The 17260-nt window shown below is 43.9% G+C and overlaps 2 protein-coding genes across 3 annotated transcripts; both read left to right on the forward strand.

The window, feature by feature from the left end:
* Nucleotides 1-560: 560 nt before the first annotated feature.
* On the forward strand, nt 561-9474 carry sytl1 (synaptotagmin-like 1). Of its 2 annotated transcripts, XM_080516099.1 has the most exons (13): nt 561-603; nt 2065-2179; nt 2753-2904; nt 3000-3135; nt 3225-3282; nt 5865-5984; nt 6129-6295; nt 6397-6499; nt 6708-6869; nt 7250-7328; nt 7412-7511; nt 7630-7835; nt 9073-9474. In XM_080516099.1, exons 2-13 carry the CDS (start codon nt 2067-2069, stop codon nt 9213-9215), a joined length of 1539 nt encoding a protein of 512 aa, XP_080372225.1. In that variant the 5' UTR covers nt 561-603; nt 2065-2066; the 3' UTR covers nt 9216-9474. The 2 variants fall into 2 exon arrangements, with proteins under 2 accessions (XP_080372225.1, XP_080372226.1); XM_080516100.1 differs by lacking the exon at nt 561-603 and having other exon boundaries at nt 2102-2186.
* Nucleotides 9475-11636: 2162 nt separating this feature from the next.
* On the forward strand, nt 11637-13185 carry LOC308144466 (calaxin-like; the record flags this gene model as incomplete). The annotated part of the gene is made up of 5 exons (XM_080515587.1): nt 11637-11661; nt 11874-11978; nt 12073-12224; nt 12370-12474; nt 13174-13185. The coding sequence occupies 5 exons, from the start codon at nt 11637-11639 to the stop codon at nt 13183-13185; spliced, it is 399 nt and encodes a 132-aa protein (XP_080371713.1).
* Between the last annotated feature and the right edge of the window lie 4075 nt (nt 13186-17260).

Consider the following 17260-nt stretch of genomic DNA (forward strand, 5'->3'; position numbering starts at 1 on the left):
ATCCACGAACCCATAAAGTGACTAAAATTAGGACATAAGAAGAAACAAGTTTAGGGTAAATCAGGGTAATCACTATTGAAATGAATGGCACTCGTGAGAAAAGTTAGAAAGACTGAAGGACTCGGATTGGGTGGGTGTGGTTCAAGCTTTTTAAAGTATGTCTAACCAAGTTGCCCAGTTGTAACCAAAAGCTGTGAGTCACTGCAGGTTCATACGGCACCAATTATCATGGGAATTTAAAGTGCTTAAAGAACTTGGGAAAACCTTAAAAACAAGCTTTTTGGAGCCAAGTCGTTAGACCAGGTCTCTCTCTCTCTCTCTTACACACACACACACACACACACACACACACACACACACACACACACACACACACACACACACACACACACACACACACACACACACACACACACACACACACACACACACACACACACACACACACACACACACACACACACACACACTTCCCTGTAGGGCGTGTTCTCTCCGTGTACTCAGCTCTACAGACGTCGACACTCACACAGACGCACTGACCGCACTCAGGGAAACTTTTCGCCAAACTTTCTGCACATGGAAGTGGCGGAAGCTGTGGACTAAGTAACGTATTGCAGTTTTCTAACTTGTCTTTGCTTCGTGTCCGCGTATTTGTCACGAGTAGAGGGGGGGGGGGGGGGGGGGGGGGGAGAACAGATCCCATTTGGTGCTTTTAAAACGGGAAAAGTGGCGACAGGTGTTTTCTCTCTCGCGGTGATGTTGAAATCAGGCCTGTATTTCTCACACGGGAATAAATACTTACAGAATAAATATCTCGGAGATATTTAATGAGAAAAAAAAATCTTGAACATTCCTTATGTATGCTACGATGTAGTTACTGTTTGTTTTTGATTGGCCCTGTGTTGTTGCGTGTTATTGTTTGCAGAACCAACCGTTTTGCGCAAGTTTTTTTTTTTTCTTTTTCTCGTAGAATAGCCTTAAGGCAAGCAGTTTAACTCAACTCGCAGAACAATGCAGTGTTGTATGACTGTGTAGAAGTTAGGTCACTTCACGGTGCTGAGAGGTGTGGAGCTTCTTGCTCTCTAAAAGGATATTTCCATAAATTGTAAGGTGAATGTACCAACTTCTATGTCTATATCAGAGGTGGGTGACATTTTGAAACACTTTTCCAATCTTTCTGATATTTGAACATACCAATTTATAGACATCCAATCTGTGTAAAATGAACAAAATGTATAAGATCTATTTGTATTGGTAAAATGTGCAGCACGATCTACGGATCTGTGCGTAAATGAGGATTCATCATCTGGAAGGTATTATAAAGGAGTTTGCTTTGTCTGGATTCATTCTTCTTTTGATCATCACAGTATACAAGTGAAGTGTCTTTGGGTGAATGAATAGATCGATAGATACAGCAAATGGATACATATTTTGCAATATGTGATGGTGGGCCTATCTGAGTAAACTTCTTCAAATAATATCCAATTGTTGGTGGGAAAACCATGGACAGCCAAATAGTGCAATAGCACAAACAACCCACCACATGAACCTTAATCCTAAGGGGTAAAACAGCAACAAGATGAGGGAAGGATTGTTTACAGAAAATATTTTGAAATGCTCCCTGTGAAGTTATATGCTGCCTCCATTGTAATTCAAAACAAATGGCTGCTTAAAGTTCCAATTGGCCCCTGCATAAAGAGTATTATGACTCTCGGCATTGAAAGTTGTGAACTTTTTGAATTCATCATGAGGAAATGTTAATTTGTTGCGCATCTGTGTTACACAGTGACCTGCCAACCATCGTCTATTCCGTTCTTGATCCAGTCAGGCACATTGAATATTGAAGAGTAAACACAAAAGAGGCTGGAACCTCTGGAACAATCTAGCACTTTTACAGATTAAAAACAAATAATGCAATAAACTGAATCACTACTACCACTTAATGCACAGTGTTACATGAATTGCACAGACTGTGCCTTTAAATAATACAAACAGAAACATATTGTAAGAAGGGATTAGCTGGTTCAGCCTATTTGTTTAAGGATGATGTTCATATGCTCTCAGAAATGGAGGCGGACTCTCTGGACCTGAGCCACCTGACGGAGGAGGAGCGGTCCTCCATCCTGCAGGTCTTACAGCGAGACTTGGACTTGCGTCGCTGTGACGAAGGACGTGTAAGGTCAGAGGTGACTATTTATTTATTCTGTTGAGGAACCACTTCTATGCTTATTGTGACACACACACGCAAAACCCTGACAGTCACATAAACAGCTCTGCAACATAATGAAGGGTGCATTAATTTCAAGAAATCAAAAACAAAATTCAATCATTTATATTGATTTTTCTGAAATAAAATCAATCAACACGGTGTTGCAGCCCAAGTGAAAACCTGAAATTGTTGCAATTTCCCACTAATTATCCACGTGACCACTGTAGGCAACAGTTTGAAACTGATTGATGTTATTGTTCTGAAACACATGGTTATTCACATCAGTGAGAATCTGATGGATCACTGTGTGTGTGTGTGTGTGTGTGTGTGTGTGTGTGTGTGTGTGTGTGTGTGTGTGTGTGTGTGTGTGTGTGTGTGTGTGTGTGTGTGTGTGTGTGTGTGTGTGTGTGTGTGTGTGAGTGTGAGTGAGAGGGTCAGTGGCTGTTTCTGATGTATGCTGATCAGCTCACTCATGCAGGCACAACAGATGATTTATTCAGTTGTTCTTGTGTTAAACACGACCCCCTCCTGTGAATGCTGCAGGAATCTCGAGCAGACAGAGATGGATCCGGCACGTCTGCGCTCCCTCTCCGGGGCGTGGTTCAGCGAGGAGCGCAGCAAACGCCACCGACACCGGCTCTCGGCCTTTGAAATCGTCCATGCCACCATCCGCCACAAGAGGACAAAGAGCAGGGGTGAGTTTTCGTTTGATGCGGCGCTACTATCGGCATCCGCTTTCCTACACGGGGATATCCCGGTGATGGCGCTCTGCTTGTTTCCATGGTAACAGACGTACCCTTGAATGAACTGTTCAATGGAGAGAGAGAGGATCCCTCCAACAACAACACCTCCCAAGAGGTGGCAGAGAGACTGAAGGTCAGCGAGAAGGACAGAGTGAAGAACTGCAAGGAGGCAGAGTGTGGAGGGTGAGTGAGCGGATCTGATAGATTACAATCACCGACTGTGGCGTCAACGTCAAGCTGATTTCTAAAGTTTTCCTTTTATGTACTTCCAGGAGTCAAGGAGGTTTAAAAACCACATATTCACCCAGAACGAAACGTCTCGGACCGCAGGTCTGTCCGTGAACATTTTGTTTTGTTTTGCCTCATTTGTTTATGTTCTATATCCTGAGCTGATTATACCGCACACACACACACACACACACACACACACACACACACACACACACACACACACACACACACACACACACACACACACACACACACACACACACACACACACACACACACACACACACACACACACACACACACACACACACACACACACCAATAATTTTGGAAAAAAAAACACAATGTTGAACTTGTGCTTCCTCATCTGTGATACAAGCGTGCTTGCTGGGTTTAAGAGGAAGTTCTACCAGACGGTAGTGAGACCCGCTGTGTTGTGAGGTTCACTTGGCAGCACTGAGCAGAAGACAGGAAACTGAACTTGAGTTGGTAGGTGGAAAGTTCATGGTGGATGAGGAGGATGGAGCTGCTCTAAAAGAGAAGATGAGGACATGCATTTAGCTGGTGTGAGAAAAGAGGATACAAGTAACAGATTGGATGTAGATAATCTTTGGCAACCGCTATTGGAAAGAAAAATACAGTAAAAAAAAAGGAATACGATTGTAATGGAATAAGTCAGGAATGTCTTAAGTTCTGCTTAAGACTTTCCTGATTTAGGCTCAGACTCTGTCACTTTTTGTACTCTATGTTATGTTGTAGCTTTCTTTTTTGTCTTTAAAACAATTATGCTCATTTGCTTAAAGCAAAAAATAACAAAAATCCCATCCAAAAATAGTCAGATTTGCTGCAGCATACCACATACTGGTCATACCCTGTTGATTCTGTTATTGAGAAGTGTCTAGACCTTGACTGCAGTCTCCCTATGGCGGTTTTTACTGACGGGCTATTGGTTAGACACATGTACATGAGTCATTCCTTATATAATGATGTGGCTTTTTCTTTTTCCTTTTCAAATAAAGTTGATTTGCTTTCAAAAATGAAGATGTACAGTGCAGCACGTGGGGAAATTGTGTAAATTAAAATAAAAAAAAAATCCTCTTGAGGGTGAAAATATAAATCTTACTCATCCAGAAAGTGTGCCATGAATTCTGTTGCTGCGATAATAAGTACATTACATATAAAAGAAATGTAGACAAATGTTCCCATTCTCTTTTTACGCTTTATTGGATTTAAAGCATGACGTCGACATGCGTCTCATTTCCGACTATTTGCTGCTGTATGATTTGGGACATTAAACTTTCAGGTGTGTTGCAGTACAAGTGGCACTTCAGTGAGAGGTCACACTTGTTTTCTGATATAATGTTAGAAAGTTTGCAATATAATCTTCCCATACTTTCTAAATACCATTAGAGAGCTTTTTTATATTGTCTTCTGTCAGCGTACGGTACTCCATTAACCTTGTAGTAGTGAGATAACTTTCAAAAAGTACAATCGACCTCTGCAGTTCGTCGATCCAAGAAGACGCCAATCAGCACATGACCACATGCTCAGGGAGACGGCGAAGTGATAGTTAACAGATGAGTTACTTATTCTTGCCATAATGTGGAAAATCTTCGCGGTGGCGTGGGAGGGAGTCTGCAGGACTGCTTTCAAAAATTATGTGTTAATAGTTTTTTTGTTTTATAACCTGAAGAAAATTGCAAAGTGAACTCGTATGAAGGCATCAGCAGTTGGTGAGCCCACTCAGTTTCCTTCAACGCAGCAGTAATTCTTCTCGGCACACAATGTTTGAAATAAGCCTACCGTGGAAACTGTCGATGTTCAAACGTCTTGGTGAATTGAGCCCAGATCTCTCATGGATTTAGTCTCGTTCAGAACTTGTTCTCTTCACCGAGAGACTTGATTACAGTGGCTTGCAAAAGTATTCACAGCCATTGTACTTTTCTACATTTTGTCACATTTCAGTCACAAATGTAAATGTATTTTATTCAGATTTTGAGATCCAACACAACGTGATGCATTGTTGTGATTGCATTAAAATGTGTACATGCTAAAGTATTCAGCCCCCTTTACTCTGATGCAAGTAAATAAAAGGGCAATTCTCTTTATGCTAAAGGCAGGAATACGTGAGTGACATACCGTTATTTCCAGGACAGTTTCATCTCCGTTATGCAGAAGGTGGTTTAAATTTTTTTTTTTTAAATGTCACGAGTAAGTGGCATTATGTCAAACCTAAAATGTTTGTACAGCACAAAAGCTGTATATCTCAATCAAATGGGAAGAAGAAGAAGTCTGAGTGTCTTAGATCCTGACTCAACCCCATGAGCATACCACTAGTATGAGGCGATGCTAGAAATGATAAAGTAAGCCACAGAAATCCAAAACTGAGAGGCTTTTAGAAATGCAGGCAAGATCTAAACCTTGAACTGCTGACACATTAGCTCCAAACACGTTTCAGAAATCATAAATTAGATTTCTTAATTGATGTTTCAAATCAGTACCATTTTAAAAATTATTATAGAGCACGGCGTGACAAAATTCTTTCCAAGCCACTTTATAATGGAATCTGCAGCAAATCCTGCAAAGGGAATGGATTTCAATGGTTTCTAACGTCACCCTCCAGATCATTTGATTAAATTACAAATTAGGGTAATAAAGAAAACGTTTGCTTGCATTATTAGGAGAAGGTGTTCGATGGCTACAATGAGGACAGCGACTCTTTGAGCAGCTGCGTGACGGAGGCGAATCCAGTGTCCCTCAAAACCAGCAGCTCGACCAGCAGCATCAACTCCGGCTACACGGTATACGCAGACACACACACACACACGCAGACACATTCAGACACACTCGCATATTAGACTAATTGTCTATCGGGCGACGCAAGATGACTCAGCTCGGGACAATGACGTCGGAGCTGATCTTTGTTCTCCGTGCGTCTGTTGCAGCTCAGTGGAAGCATGATGAGTCTGTTCAGCTCGGGGGACTTCGGAGTGGTGGAGGTGAGGGGCCGTATTCAGTACTCATTGGTTTACGACACCCAGAAGGAGGAGCTGCAAGTGAACGTGTGCCGCTGCGAGGAAATTGCCTCAGCGCGCAAGAACCGCTCTGACCCGTAAGTGACTGCGTATGCGCGCGGATGACACAGTGGCGGCAAATCAATCAAGTGATCAGTGTGTGTGTGTGTGTATGTGTGCGCGTGTGTGCTCTCCACAGATATGTCAAAACCTATCTCCTCCCAGACAAGTCGAGTCACAGTAAGAAGAAGACCTCCGTAAAGAAGAAGACATTGAATCCAGTCTACGATCAGACGCTCCGAGTGAGACACTTACTCATGTCTAAATGAAGCTGCATTAGTGACGGGAACCATTAAAGCACCCCCATCAGCCATTTATAGCGCAGATCCTTTATCGGCCTGGTTAAATGCCAGCGGTGGTTCTATATCGGCGCTGTCAGAATTTGACTTCTATCTTGCCCTCTCCATCTTACTGTGTGCCCAACGTTTGATTCTGGTGACACTCTTTCAGTACAAAGTGAGGATTGGGGAGCTGCAGAGTCGCACTCTGAACCTCTCTGTGTGGCATGCCGAGCCCCTGGGGAGGAATATCTTTCTGGGGGAAGTGGAGATGAGTCTGGGCCAGTGGGACTGGGCGAACACACAGCCAGTGTGGCACAACCTGCAGCCACGGGTAGGAAAAACCAAAAAACAGTGTCTCGCATGCAAATATACACTCATGTAGTCACATAAATTAGACTGGGTGTTTGAGCTCCCCCAGATAAATATTTACCAAAAACAGTGTGACAGTCTGTCTACATTTGTTTAGTCGGAATGTCTGTGTAACGGCAGTTTTTGGCAGCATTGTTGGAGACACAGAATATGAGGAGTGTCTCTAGTGTCTGGGAAGAGCTGCAGGGAAAGGAAGACATGCTGTGAATTTCAACTACGGTTTTATGTAACCTTAATCTTTGCCTGCTTCCAAACTCCTGCCTCTCCGCAGCCTGATTTCTCTTCCTTTGTCTTCTCCTCTAACTACATTTTTATATTAAAGTTCTGTGCTCCCTGTCACAGGTTTATCTGAGCCCAGACTCCATCAGCAGCCGAGGGAACATCATGTTATCTATTAAGTTCATCCCAGATGGATTTGAGGGTGAGGAAAATACGCACATTCTGGATGCTCATTGTGTCCTGCGTCAATCGGCTGACTCATGCTTTGTGTGTTTGTGTGTGAAGGTGATGGCCTGCCTCTGACGGGAGAGCTCCACATCTGGCTTCGAGAGGCTCACAGTCTCCTGTCTAATAAAGGAGGAGCCATTGACTCCTTTGTTCGGAGGTGTGACCACATTTTGTGTCCACATGTTTGCAATTTCATTAGCAACAATTTTAGTCCACGATCTTATTTTACTAATTACATGCGTGCGTTTTTTACCCCTCCCATTCTTTACAACAAGCTACATTCTCCCCGATGCAAGCCGACAGAGCGGTCAGAAGACTCGGGCGGTGAAACGCTCATTCAGCCCCACCTACAACCACACTATGGTGTACGACGGCTTCCACACCAGCGACCTGAGGGAAGCCTGCGCTGAGATTACAGTCTGGCAACGTGACGGCCTGAAGACGCTCCCTCTTGGGGGGATTCGTCTGAGCTGTGGAACCGGTGAGATGTTCGCACCAGCAGTTTGAGTTCATAATGGGAAAAGGAAAACACTGTACTGTTCCAAGTACAATCATTTACTGCCATCATGTAAATCATACGACATAAAACTGTAAACATGTCCTGCTGTATTCATTCTCTAAAAGGCTTTGCATCCTAACTGCTGACTAATATTCTGAAGAGGGCTATGCTTTAACATCACATTTTGACAATCTTATCTCCCATCCTGAAAAAAACCCCTTCCTGTTAATATTACTCCACTTTTCTTTGACCATCTGGAGACCTGACTTTTTAAAATTCAGTTTCAATAGTGTCTCTTTTTTTGTTTTTGTTTTCTTTGTGCTAAATTGTAATTCAGCACATACTCATTGCTCTTGAAGCATTTCACAGGGTTGCAGGGGGGTTATATTTTTTGTGTGAATATAAGGGAACTAAATGATCGTTTGATGGCTGATTGTTTTATGCTCACTTTTGTTGACGGTGTCATAAACACTGTTTAATGATTCCTTTACAGTGGTGCTCAGGAGCAAAGGGTTTTCTGTCCCTCATAGAGGAATGAATATTTTCAAGTTGGCATGTCAGATATTTCAGACGGCCCTGTCATCCGTTTGAGGTCAGCATACTGAGAAGCCAGTGTTACTGTACATTCCTGATTATCCGCTGTTGTGTTGTTTGCTCATAAACTCTGTAACATGGATTGTAAAATTAGTAAAAAAATTCACCAGAGTCTCTGGAGTACTTGCATATAACTTTTGTAATATTGTTTGGCTAAGTATTGATAGTGTTGTTTTGTTAAAGCTGGTGTTACTGTGAACAAATAGTACATAACGGTGAATAGATAACACTCGATCAGTCCATTTGAAGTGCATCAGCTCCATCTGTTGCCACATGGAAAAATAGTCTCAGCATGTTGGTGCAAAGTCCCGACTGCAGGTTTGCTTGTACACAGCTTTAACATTAAGTTGGTGGAGATCAACAACAAAACATGTATTTGTGAACTGTCAGGATTGTTTTTTTCCGTTTCTGCTTTAACCGTGATGGCTTGTCAATTTACTCTATTTTGAAATATTTGCTTCAGGTAAAGCCAGTAACAGCTTAAGACAACACTGTTTTTGACTGTAATGACATAACTGGGATTGTCACAACATCCTCATTGACAAATTACTGTGTGGTTACATTTAACAACTCTGTGGTAACTCCAGCCAGAAAATTATTGAACGCTGTGCGCTTGTGCTTTCAGGTCAGAGTTACGGGGAGCCCGTCAGCTGGATGGACTCCACAGATGAGGAGGTCGCTGCTTGGACCTCCATGATTGAAAACCCAAACCACTGGATTGACATCACACTACCAGTCAGAACTAACCTCATGCACCGATCTGACTGACTCTGATGTATTCTGTGCATAAACAGGGATTTTTCATGTAATAGTTGGACTAATCGCCTCTCTGTCACAATGACTGACTGACTTACACACAAACACAAGTCTGTAGTAGTGCAATATTTTGGCTCATGCTTGCGTTAGACATTTTAAATGACAAATTTCATTTTTAAAATTTTTAAGTTAAATGTTCTACTGAAAACACGTTATGTTTTAGTTATGTCTAATCTGAAGAAGAGGGTTTTATAATTTGTTGCAGTTTCTTATTAAATATCAAACATAACTGACAAATTGTGTATTCTTGTTTGCTTTCTGATATTTAGTTATTTGGAAATAATTTATTTAGTAGTGTATGTTAAACAACAGAGTAGTTTACAATAATTAATTGTGTCTGCCTCTTTAAGAGGCATAGACCAACTCGTCCCGCACCGTTTGGCGTAGATACACAAATGATATATCAAAAAGTGCGCAATTATCGGGATCGGTGCAGATGTATTCAGATTATGGATGCAAACGGTTTCAGAACAAAACGGTGCAAATTTCTTCCATTGACTTGAATGGGATCTGAGAAAAAATTGGAAAAAATCACACTTTTTCCACGCCCCATCACGTTGCCAAATTCTCAGCTACAGACTCCATTTTACTCTTAAAAAGTTGCTGCACTTGTCCTCTATTCAGATATGTCCTCGGATTTTTCAAAACTTTCACCAATTTTAAATTGTGAGCCTTCAAATGTCATCAAGTTTTCCCTCCTTTTTCCAGTTTTACATGGGTGTGTATTGGAGAGGTTAGAGGGGAGACATTTCGGTTAGAGTGAGAGAAACTGCCGTTTTACAAAAAAAAAAAGTTTTTCTCTCGTCGCCACGGCCACATTTCTTCGTCTTTCTCAACATATTATACATCAAAATGTAGCTACATGCCTTGTGCTTCTCACGAGGGGACACTTTTGTCTCAGAGAGACACGGTTCTCCCTCCACAGGGCTTAATTGACAGGGAGCGCAGGATTCTGTCTCATCCGCGCCAATACATTTTGGGGAGACATTTTCTCCCCAAATCCCAAAAGTTCAGTAATTTGTTTCAAGTCCTCACGCGGACACGGAACCTCGTGAGAACACGAAAACCACACCGTACGTCCTTCAACTTCTTCCGACGCCGACGATGAACACATTTTTCACCCAAGTGTCACGGTTCTCCAACTACAAGCAGTTGTTCGGGACCTGCGTTTGTGCTTAGTCACCTTCCCTCAGATAACGTCTCATATTGTTTAATCTCATCCTGGTAAGCTTCTCAATACATTTACAAGGTATGAATTAAAGAGGAGAAATTTAAATGCATATTCAGACAATTTCAAATTGTCTGATACACACAATGCCTGACTGGAATTTGGCTCCCAGTTGAACCCTCAGCCTTTAGTTTTTAGTAGATTAGCTCACTGCCATCTTGTGGTCAGACTCTTAACTTTCTTCTGAATTGAATGGAAAATACTTTATAAATTGCAGAGGGAACTAATTCTGTAACCTTTCTTACATTTCAGAAGAGGTAATCAAGACAGAAAGAGGAGGGCAGATAAGCGATGCAGGTCTAAGCATGTTTACTTCACTAAGCTAACGAAAAGAGGCTCAATGCTTCCTTTTAGAACCTCCTTTAGCCTAGGAAACACTGATGCATACTTTATCAAAGGAGAGGAGATCACACTGCCCAACCATTCCTTGCAGCAACAACATTTAAAGGGACCCACTCATCTGAACATTCAACGGAACTCAAGATGACTGGATGCAGACCGTGTTTAGTTATCAATATGCCTTGAATAACTTTAAATGATCTAAAACGATTTTTGGAAATTTGTAGTTTTTTTTCCACCATGCATGACCCAGTAAATGTGGTCCAATGGTCACGGCGTCAGCGCCTTTGATTAACTCCTTTAGCAAGCCCCCTTGAGTATTATGAGTATGAGTATTCTTTCATGTTGTGACGTCATCCTGGTGGTTCAGGTAAAGTAGAGATGAAAGGAGCTATTCAGATGTACCTTTACCCTGCATCTGAAAGCCAATCATTTCTCTCAACACCACAAGTAATTTCTTCTGATCGTTGCAGTTTTCTGAAAACCTTGAGAATGTCGACTACGAATAGAAGAGCATTGAAGCAACTGGTTGACAGGCTCTCAACTCAAGTGGAGCACTGTTAGTAGTTCTTCTCTTTTTGTTTGTTTGTTTGTTTGTTGTTGAGCAGATTGAAACCATTGCCCAGGTAAATAAACACTGCGATGTACAACATGTTCACTAATTATATTTTCTAGTCAATAAAGCAGAATTGAACTGCCTCATCCAAGACTTCTACAAACTTCTGAGGGATTCCATTGACTCTGACAGTGTACAGGGTCTGGACAAGGCCAAGTTTAGGAGTATCTTAGTCAACACCTTTGATATAATGGATGACCTGCTCCTGGATAGAGGTAATCTTACCTGTTGTCAAATACATTTAGAACAACAAACTTTACCCTTTAGTATTGTGAAATATCAAGATTGCAAATGGCATAACTTGATACCTTCTGAAGGTCACAAAAACCTAATCCTATAAAAAATAACACACATGCATTTGATATTTTTCGCTTAGAAATATATTTAGTTACTGAGATAATACAGTTACTATTTATCTGGTGTGCAGTTTTTAGGGTCTTTGACAAAGACAATGACGGCTTTGTCACTATAAAGGAGTGGATCGAGGGGCTGGCTGTTTTTCTTCGAGGAGCTCTGGAAGAAAAAATTAAATGCAAGTCTTCAACTTCACTTGCTGCACTTAAGTTCACACCAAGACAAAATGACACACTATTCCAAATAATCACCTCTCTTTTTGCATCGCTTAGACTGTTTTCATGTTTACGACTTGAATGATGATGGCTACATCGCCAAAGACGAAATGATGCATCTGCTGGACAACTGCTTATTAGAGGATCCCACAGAGGAGGACCCTGGTGAAGGACTAAAATACTTGATGGAGATCACGCTCACAAAGATGGTAGGAGGTTTTGTGTATTCACCCAAACACAGTGTTTAAAAATTAACACTATGATGTCATCAGAGCCCCAGAAGGAATAGTGTAATCCTCAGCTTTGTGGATAACTTACTTTATCAACACTGCCATTGTTGTTTTCTTCCATCAGGACTTTGATCATGATGGTCGTCTGTCTTATGAAGACTTTGAAAAGGCAGTGAAAGAAGAGAACCTCCTACTTGAAGCTTTTGGAACCTGCCTTCCTGACATAACAGTAATTACTTATCAGTGGCATTGAAGTAACTTCATATTAGTTGTTGTAAGACCTAGTTATTCTTACAGTGCATTTTTTTCCTACTTTTCAGAGTATTGTCATGTTTGAGCAGCGTGTGTTTCTGTAGCCAGAAAGACATCCACTTCTACATCTTCTCCACTGGCTTAGTGGAGAAGGGTGAGAGGCTCATTACTCGCGAAATGCTGTGCGGTCCCATCAGACTTGAGAGGTTGTTTTGATTCTACACGGCACCATGCTGCGAGAGCAGAGAAACCTCAAAACTAGCATTCTTCTAGATATTTATTCAAATACTAGCGCCATCCTAGGGAGGTGTTCCGGGCATGTCCCTCCGGTAGGAGGCCTCGGGGCAGACCCAGGACACGCTGGAGGGACTCGATGACCCGATCTCCGGATACAGAATCTGGCTTTTGGGACATGGAACATTACCTCATTGGGGGGGGCGAAGGACCCTGAGCTTGTGCGGCAGGTTTAGGGACTTGGAAGGGGGGTGGTTGGGAGGAACGACCTCCCTGATCTGACCCTGAGCGGTGTTCTGTTATTGGACTTCTGTGCCAGTCACAGTTTGGACATAATGAACACCATGTTCAAGCACATGGGTGTCCATAAGTGCACGTAGCACCAGGAGATCAATGATAGACATTGTGGTTGTGTCATCTGCTCTCCGGCCATGTGTCTTAGACACTTGGGTGAAGAGAGGGGCAGATCTGTCAACTGATCACCACCTGGTGGTAAGTTGGATGCACTGGACGGGGAGGAGGCTGGACAGACTCGGCAGGCCGAAACATGTCATGAGGGTCTGTTGGGAAAGCCTGGCTGAGCACTCTGTCTACGCAGTCTTCAACTCCCACCTGGAACCCAGGCTGGAGACATTGAGTCAGAGTGGACCATGTTCTCCACCCCCATTGTTGAAGCTGCTGCTCGGTGCTGTGGTCATAGGTTGTCCGATGCCTCAGGAGGGGGAAGCAGTGCTTCACCAACACCGTTTACAGTGGAGGTGGGGAGCTGCTGACCTCAACTGGAGATGATGTTGAGCGGTGGAAGGAATTCTTCGAGGATCTCCTCAATCCCACCATCACGTCTTCCTCTGAGGAAGCAGAGGCTGGGTTCTCAGAGGTCAACTCGTCCATTTCCCAAGCTGAGGAGTCTGTTTCGGATGCCCCGCGGACGCCTCCCCAGGGAGGTGTTCTGGGCATGTCCCTCCAGTAGGAGGCCTCGGGGCAGACCTAGGACATGCTGGAGAGACTATGTCTCTCGGCTGGCCTGGGAAAGCCTTGGGGTCCCACTACAAGAGCTGGAGGAAGTGTCTAGGGCTAGGGCATCCCTGCTTTGACTGCTGCCTCTGCATCCCGGCCCAAGATAAGGGGTAGACAACAGACGGACGGACAAAGAGTTAAGGGTAAAGTTAAGTTAAGGTAAAGGGGAAGGGTCGGGAGATGAAAGGAACATGCTACAGGGATCAGTTTCCTCGGTTTGCAGTGCTCAGAGCGACGTTTTTCAGAATTATAAATTTGAAGGATTGTATTTCAAAGTATCTCTGTAAAGGTGCAAAGACATGATTTAAATGTGACTGATACAGATATTAGCGAGGTGCACCGTGTATGCGGAGTTTCGGGGTAGGGAGGACATCCAAAAAAAGGGGTGGGGTGGACATCCAAAAAAAATGGCCCAAAAAAGACCATTCTTCGTGAGAAAGAAAGCCATAAGATACCTTACTAAATATATATGGGCACATACTAGATATAGGAAACATATAAAATATCAATTAGAAATTATATGTAAAACTACATTAAACAAGATTTATTTTTTCCCCAAAAAATCTGAAATCTCATCCGTAGATAAGTTGTCCGTTCACCCTTTGTCCGGGGCATCTGGGGCTTGGAGCGTGGTGCTTGAGGTCCGCTGGGTTCATCCTTGGCCAGAGGATTCTGTCACGGCTGGGGGCCGGTGCGTGGAGCTAGAACCCAGAAGCAGACCTCAAAGCAGAGAATTGTTTTGCAAACGTCAAAGTTTTATTGTGCAGGGAGGGAAAGGGGAGCTGGAACGGAGACGGGACCCGGGGGAATCTCCGGGGGGCCTCTTGGAACCGGGACGGGACCCGGGGGAATCTCTGGGGGGGCCTCTTGGAACCGGGACGGGACCCGGGGGAATCTCTGGGGGGGCCTCTTGGAACCGGGACGGGACCCGGGGGAATCTCTGGGGGGGCCTCTTGGAACCGGGACGGGACCCGGGGGGACTTCTTGGAACCGGGACGGGACCCGGGGAATCTCCGGGGGGGCCTCTTGGAACCGGGACGGGACCCGGGGGGACTTCTTGGAACCGGGACGGGACCCGGGGGAATCTCCGGGGGGGCCTCTTGGAACCGGGACGGGACCCGGGGGAATCTCCGGGGGGGCCTCTTGGAACCGGGACGGGACCCGGGGGAATCTCCGGGGGGGCCTCTTGGAACCGGGACGGGACCCGGGGGAATCTCTGGGGGGGCCTCTTGGAACCGGGACGGGACCCGGGGGAATCTCTGGGGGGGCCTCTTGGAACCGGGACGGGACCCGGGGGGACTTCTTGGAACCGGGACGGGATCCGGGGGAACTTCTTGGAACCGGGACGGGATCCGGGGGAACTTCTTGGAACCGGGACGGGATCCGGGGGGAACTTCTTGGAACCGGGACGGGATCCGGGGGGAACTTCTTGGAACCGGGACGGGACCCGGGGGGAACTTCTTGGAACCGGGACGGGACCCGGGGGGAACTTCTTGGAACCGGGACGGGATCCGGGGGGAACTTCTTGGAACCGGGACGGGATCCGGGGGGAACTTCTTGGAACCGGGACGGGATCCGGGGGGACTTCTTGGAACCGGGACGGAACCCGGGGGGACTTCTTGGAACCGGGACGGAACCCGGGGGGACTTCTTGGAACCGGGACGGAACCCGGGGGGACTTCTGGATCTCTGGCGTCGGAACAGGAACGGGAACGGGAACCACCCCGGGGAGGACACTCACTCCCCGGGGAGGACAACACCGACTCACCTGCGGCGGCAGCAGCCAACAGGAGACTAACCACACGGACTGAAGACCAAGACAATCCTCTGGCCCCGGACCCACCTCACTGCAGAGCTTAAGAATGCAAGGCACTCACTCAGCTGATTGCCTGCAGGAGTGTCAGAGAGGATCCGGTGCTGGAGCGAGGTGTGTGACTCCTAACACTTTGTTCGTTGACTTTATATAATCGTTATCAACGTATATATTTTCCCACATTTTGACACCAAAACGCAGATATGGAAGAATGAGGTATGTATAATAATAATGTATAAAAAGTTTTGATCTTATTCTGGAATCGGATTATACACATTATACCAATATTTTGTATGCGGAAAAGTAATTTCTCGAAATGTATTAATTTATATCTATTCTAGCTTTAACAGGGAGCCAATGAAGAGAGGTTAGTATTGGAGTGATGTGATCTCTTATACTGGTCCTTGTCAGGACTCTCACTGCAGCATTTTGAATCAATTGAAGACTTTTTAAGCAGTTATTTGGACACTTTGATAACAGGGAGATACAATAGTCTACTCTCGAAGTAACAAATGCGTGGATTTGTTTTTCGGCATCACTCTGAGTCAGTTTCTAATTTTGGAAATATTAAATGGGTGAACAAAGGCAGTCCTCCAGATTTGCTTAATAATGCGAGTGAAATGATAAATCCTGGTCAAAAATAACTCCCAGGTTTCTCACAGTGGTCCTGGAAGTCAGTGTAATACCATCAAGACTGGAGCACTTTGACCAGAAGAAACTTGAGACATTCAAGCTCAATGATATTGTCATAAACAAATTGGCAGGGACCAGTGCATTGCTCATAGTTTATTAATCTTTCCTGGTCGGCCATGTTTCTTTGAAAAACAAATGATAGTGTTATAAGAAAGTTACTATTTTGATTCTATATTTTGAATCTAATCTTCAAAAGAAGAATCAGAATCGTCTTTATTGTCATTGTAACAGGTACAACGAAATTGCATAGAAAGTTTGGGGGAAAGAAGGACAACAAGAAGTGAAGAGAGGAGGAAAAAAGACAGATTACAGACTGTGCTCTGAGGATTCCATTAAATTCAATAAAATTCAATAAAATTCAATTCAATTTAAATGATTCTGTAAACTTTCTTACATTTTTTTAACTGCAGATTAGTGATGCAGATTTCAGCACTTTTACTTCACAACAAGGAGGACTGAGTTTGAGTCTAGCTGTGCAGAGCTGGTATATTTTGGACCAGCTGGCTTGTACTGGCAGGGTTTGCTCCAGATTTCTCCCTCAATTCAAATGTATGTGTTTTTTTTTGGCCAATTGGTGACTAATCTTTAGAATTATGTGAATTGAGATGACCGAAATTAGAAACGGCATATATTGTCCAGCTAAATCTCACAGCAAACTAAATTGGCATATGCCTAATTTAAAACTTAAAAGATTACTTTATAAAGGCTGTATTCATTTTAGTGTTATTGCACTGAATCATATTTGTTCCAGTGTCCACCCAGTGTTTATGTGCTGTAAAATAATCGGGAGAATATTGGTAATTCTGCAATAATATGCACCATATTACCCGTCGGAACGGTGAAAAACGGCCAAATGAGACCAGAAAGGAAAACCAGGAGTATTTTGGGGCCCTGTTTATCAAAGCTCGCGCATTCTGAATTTACCTGTGTGGTTATAAACACTTTTACAGATTCAACTAACGTCTCCGTTTTTCGTCTGCGCTGGACGCGAAGGCAACGCTGTTGCC

The sequence above is a fragment of the Blennius ocellaris genome, assembly GCF_963422515.1.
Source record: "Blennius ocellaris genome assembly, chromosome: 20".
Classification (NCBI taxonomy): Eukaryota; Metazoa; Chordata; class Actinopteri; order Blenniiformes; family Blenniidae; genus Blennius; species Blennius ocellaris.

Coding starts and splice junctions, on each gene's coding strand:
- sytl1 (XM_080516099.1), top strand. CDS start 2,067: ATGGAGGCGGACTCTCTGGACCTGAGCCACCTGACGGAGGAGGAGCGG. Junction 3,283..5,864: donor CGAAACGTCTCGGACCGCAG/GTCTGTCCGTGA, acceptor TTGCATTATTAG/GAGAAGGTGTTCGATGGCTA. Junction 6,870..7,249: donor GGCACAACCTGCAGCCACGG/GTAGGAAAAACC, acceptor TCCCTGTCACAG/GTTTATCTGAGCCCAGACTC.